Source organism: Ochlerotatus camptorhynchus, unplaced genomic scaffold (assembly GCF_037179485.1).
Source record: "Ochlerotatus camptorhynchus isolate MF236.1 unplaced genomic scaffold, CSIRO-AGI_Acam_v1.1 ptg000222l, whole genome shotgun sequence".
NCBI lineage: Eukaryota > Metazoa > Arthropoda > Insecta > Diptera > Culicidae > Ochlerotatus > Ochlerotatus camptorhynchus.
The window spans coordinates 3,535,904-3,541,360 of NW_027040712.1; the positions used below are offsets into that span (position 1 = coordinate 3,535,904).

Sequence of the window (5,457 nt, forward strand, 5' to 3'; positions counted from 1 at the left end):
AACATGAGGCAAATTTACTCATCGCTGAGTTCCTGCACTTTATGTGATTTATGAGTTGACTTAACGTAAATTTGGGTCGTTCTCATTCGCCGTGTGCACTATTCCCAACCAGGGGTTGAAACAGTTGACGTTTCTTACTACACTCGCTTCATTGTCGTGCGCGACAGTCTGTTTGTAGGGTTTTTGATCTAATTTCCGTCCTACTAAGCACAGCCCGCGCTTTACCTCTCTTTTCTGAACGAGTTTAAACAAAAAAAGGAATATTTCTATCAAAGATGACTTGCAAATTTATTCACCATTCCGTACGTACCGTTGGATTTGATAAAGAGTCACAAATTGTTGAGATATTGTCTAAAATCTAACACTGCTTCTTGATTCTAAATTCGTTCTACGAGTTTCAATTCCGTCCTAATGCATTGAAACGCCATTAGATTTTCTTCGTCCTACGGATAAACGTAGAAAAAGGGGATTCGCTAGGAGCGCTTCTTTTGTTTTGAGAACAATGAGCGTAAATATTCATATAATGCGCTCTAACAGGATTTATGTTGTAGCTAATGAACTAACGCATCGGAACAAACCCATTATTGATTTGTGCACGGTGAAATCATTGATATTATTGATCTTTTCTGATCGATAGAACGGAAATGGGGGAAATTACGACGAAGTAGCGCTCTACCCTATATGTACTCTCATGCTCTACTGTCGTCTCTATTACACAACACAAACGGTATACAAATTTCGATCACAAATTATAAAATAAATACACTGGAGTCGCGGTTTTTTTTAAACGGTTTTTTTACGCGGTTTTTTACGTGAAATTCGGATTTTACGCGGTTTTTTTTACGCGGATTCCGAAATTTACGCGGTTTTTTTTACGCGGATTTTGGTTTTTTTACGCGGATATCAGAATTTACGCGGTTTATCATTATACACTAGAGTCGCTTTTTACGCGGTTTTTTTTACGCGGGACGTATCACCCGCGTAAAAAGCGACTCCAGTGTATCATATGACATGTATAATTTCGCCCTAATTCCTCAATTTGATGTAAATTAAACCATTTCTGATCAGAAATGTTATTACTATGACTCATTGCTTGCTATTCTCAGAATTCACACAAGCACAACATCAGCAACTCTTATTATGAGAAAAACTAAAATACATACATTCGTGACGGTCTTCGGTGCAGGGCTGAAAAAAAATCACTATAATTCATCAAAGTTCACTATGGATGAAACATTCATTTCATAGTGAATGTTGGTGACTTTTTCAACCCTGCTTCAGTGACAGGGTCGTATGACATAGCCCGTCATTTGAAATTTAAAATTTTGTACTGTAATTTGATAGCTTGTTTAGCAAATGTCGGAAACAAAAACAGTCGATTAGCACAGAAAATGCGTCGACTATGGTAACCACTTACAAGACTGTTCCCAACCTATTTGATTTATTTGATATTTTGATCTTTAAAATCGGCCCACTGGTTCAAAAGTTATAAATTTTTGAAAAAATAATTTTTTGAAAAAAATCGACTTTTGACAAAATGAAAAATACAGGTCTAATATTTGTAAATGTACACTGAAAAAAGTTTTCACTTAGCTTCTATTAGGAACGCAAATAGTACTTTTCCATTAAAAAAATACTGATTTTTATCTGAGTATCACATAACATAAGACATTCTATGTGAGTAATCATATAGATTTCATTGGACACATAAAGTTCATGTGATTTAGTGTTGCAATTTCCAATTATTTTCCACTGGTTATGTGATTTATTTTATGAGTGTATGTTTTTACTTTGTAACGGTATACTTTGTATAAATCCAAGTCAAGAGGAACATGAGAAACAGGCATATCAGCTTTTCGTAAACGAACCTTTTTATGACCCTCTCGTGTCAACCGAAGGACGCCCACGCAAACCAACAACGTTATCGGGTAGAGGAAACATTCCCCTTGCTTTAGCTGACAGGACCTTTTCACATGTTATTCTTGAATTGTAGGTTGTCCTTCTTCTATGGATGGTATTTTCTGAAATCCAGCTTCAAGCTGTAAGCGATATAAAAATGTAATCATTACATTTAAAACAATTCAAAAGTTAAGCCCTTTGAAAAAGGTGGTCATGAAATGTTGAAAAATGTGTATCAACAATGTATATTGATAATACCAAGCAATAATAATTGCAAAAATTGCGAAAAAATGACGGAAACATTTTTATCCGCCTGCTTGCATCCCCCATAGTGCAGCGCACGGGTGGCAGAAGGTTGTCTTGCAGAATCACCGCTTGGCCGATCTTGAGATTAACTTGACGCTGGTTACTAGTAGACTGCCGTTGCAGCTCCTTAAGGTACTCTGTCTGCCAGCGGTACCAAAAGTGCTGCTGCTTCTGTTGGATGATTTGGTACCTGTTTCTCCGGATTGGGGAGGGCCTGAAGTGGTGAGCCAATTAAAAAATGGTTTGGAGTGATGACTTCGAAGTCGCTAGGATCCTCTGACAACGGTGCCAATGGCCTCGAGTTCATGGCTCCTTCAATCTGCAACAGTATCGGCACTAGGTCCTCGTACAGTAGAGATGTATTGCCAAACCATCACAGTGGCCTCCCATAGACAGCCGAAGCTTGGGGCACGAGGGGAGATCAGTTAGGAGGGTGGTAGCAATTCGAGTATTTTCGTTTGTATTGGACAGCATTTAGCTTAGATACTAGTGAAATGTCCTATTTTAGGTGACCGGCTATGACTTGTTTTAGATTAGATTAGAATTAATTTTCGTGTTACAATTTAAATCACAAATCCTTCAGCGAAGAATTTATCAGTTCAATAAGGTTGGATTGAAATCCATGTTGGGTCAACCCAAAACGAAAAAGAATTTCCAAACCAGTATTTAATATCCTTGACCGACTAGATAATCGAATCCATCGCTAGTAGCATGTATGCTTCGAAAAATCATGTAAATTGCAATTTATAACGCACACGTAGTTAGCATTAGATTACAGGATAATTTGTGTAAATTTTGGAAAATTGCTGCCGCTCTAGTTTAATCTTCAGCATGCTGTTAATCATCTTAGGTAGAACGGTATAAACAAAATAGAGAGAGATCAAGAAATACCGTTAGCATTCGAAATTGTGTGTCAAATTCAACTGATTCCACCACATGGTATCGAATATCGTTCCGGGAAATTGTGCCGAAGGATTGAAACCCGTAATACATCAACCAATTACATGGATACGGTCACCTTAGCATCTGATATCGATCGCTTAGCGCCACTTGCCTTTGTGAGACTTTATGAAAAAGGATTATCTTCCTATCCTCCTCGGCTGAATATTGATCGATTTCGTGTTTTCAAGAACGTGGGGAAGAGAAAAATGAAAAATGCCTTATTGGAAATCGATACCGGTACTCAAATTCATTGCCCTCAGGTTGAGAATGATTCCGCGGTAGCCTTAACTGTCCCAGGTAGATAAATCATCGCCATCCTCCTACGCATCGATCGCAAACGTGCATTGAAATGCTAAAGAGGGACAAAGGCTAACTTCAGCTTCTCTCCCTGATAGGCGGAGCCAAAATCAACGTGCGAGAGAGGGCACTCTTTAGTGTTGACCCTAAAGAGTTGTGCTAAGGAAAAACGTGCTACGAAAGATAAGTGGAAGATCTTCTCTTTCGTCTTGCAGTGCGGCTGGTTATCTCGTTCCATCCTTGGTGGAGGTTGGTGGGATCCGAGCCTCTGGAATCACGGGTCCAGTTGTGTTTTGATGCCTTCTCACTCACTTGTTATTCTCTCTCTCGTGGTTTCGGCCTGCAGAGAATCACCTGTTGTGCAGATTCGATCCGGTCGATCTTGATGGGATCTGCTCTGGAGGTTCTGGGATGCTCTCGGTCGGACTCGAGCCCACTGCCCAGTTCAGTTGATTACGAAACTTCAACGCAATTAGACGCGCTTTTTTGGGTGTTGCGATCTTCTTCACTTTGGTTGGATCGGGTTCGGAAAAAAAGTGTGTTGCGTTTGTGAGATTTGTGTATTTCAGTTGGAACGATAAGATCAAGTGTGAATTGCGTACTACTGAAAAGGAAGTGGAGAACAAGTTTCGATCGAGGATTGAACTTTAATGACGGTTAATTACGCGTTGATTTGAGAAGAAAAAAGTAGCGCAAAAGATCTTTCGTGACGCGCGACAGTTCGATCGGGCGTTGATCGTGCGAAAGAAGTGAAGAATTTGATAATTGGATAAGTGATTTTCAAGGACTTGAAAATGAGTTCGGCGTACATGCAATACAATCCATCGATGATGTACGGTGGAGGTTTGGAATCAACGTACAATCACTATGGAGTCTCGACCGGTTCTCAGTGCTACGGCTACGCTACGGACGGAGCTTCCTCGGAAGGATACCATAGTCCGGGGCCGGTGCCAAGTCCTGAGTCCTACTACCCATCTCCTGAAGAGACCAGTCCACCGAACTACGCTTACGGTTATAACGGAACTGGTGGATACGCTGAACCATACTACAACTATACGAGCGACAATTTCAAAACCGCCAGTCCAACGATCCCTAAACTGATTCCATCGAGCAGTGTCACGTCCAGTTCAAGCTTTGCCAGATATTCGATAGATCACCATAGTAAACCGGCCAGCCTTGACAGGATTTACAGTCCATACACGATCCCGTCGAAAACCAGTCGCAATTTGGGAATTTCCAGTCTGCCGTCCAGTTCACCGACCCCGAGCACCCTGAGTACTAGCAGTAGCATTGAATCGAGCAGTCTGGGTGCAAGTGCCGCAGGAATCATCGTCCAGCCTGAGGTTACCAAGAAACGACGATTGGCAGCCAATGCACGCGAGCGGAGGCGTATGAATAGCCTAAACGATGCCTTCGATCGCCTGAGGGATGTTGTGCCTTCGCTTGGCAACGATCGGAAGCTATCCAAGTTCGAGACACTGCAAATGGCCCAAACGTACATTGCTGCTCTGAACGAACTTTTGTCGAGGAATTGAGTCCCGGTGGAGGAGATTTGCGAAGACTTTCCTGGAAGGTAATTACATTGATAATGGCTTTTATCGAAGCTTGTGCGTGGTCCTTCAGCCAAATCAATTCGTTCGAATTAGGATTGTATGCTTTCATAGTCTGTAGCTTGGAGCTAATCATACAGATTAGTACTGGCTCATCAAACTGGAGTTGTATAATACTTTTGTAATTAGAATTGTTGCTCAAAACCATTCAAGTGATTTGAATGATTACTCTACTCGATTAGAACATAATCTCAGATAATAGGACCTTATGATTTCTTCATTAATAACCCTTGTGAATATTGCATAATACTGAGTACTGCGTGAATAGGCGTTTTGCACCGTACATAAACTGTTTGCTAGCATACCAATTATTAGATTTAACTCACTTAACTTAGGTCACTCGATAGTCACAGGGCAATCAACTATTTAATTTGTAAATAAATACTGCAAGTTGCAAGTTCCT

The 5,457-nt window shown here is 40.7% G+C and overlaps 1 protein-coding gene across 1 annotated transcript; it reads left to right on the plus strand.

Moving 5' to 3' along the window:
• The first annotated feature begins 3,911 nt into the window (after positions 1 to 3,911).
• LOC135703816 (heart- and neural crest derivatives-expressed protein 1-like) lies at positions 3,912 to 5,024 on the plus strand. The gene has a single exon (XM_065225142.1). It carries the CDS (start codon positions 4,239 to 4,241, stop codon positions 4,977 to 4,979), a length of 741 nt encoding a protein of 246 aa, XP_065081214.1. The 5' UTR covers positions 3,912 to 4,238; the 3' UTR covers positions 4,980 to 5,024.
• Positions 5,025 to 5,457: the final 433 nt, after the last annotated feature.

Excerpts from the sequence above, each read along its gene's own strand:
- LOC135703816 (XM_065225142.1), top strand. The coding sequence starts at position 4,239 with ATGAGTTCGGCGTACATGCAATACAATCCATCGATGATGTACGGTGGA.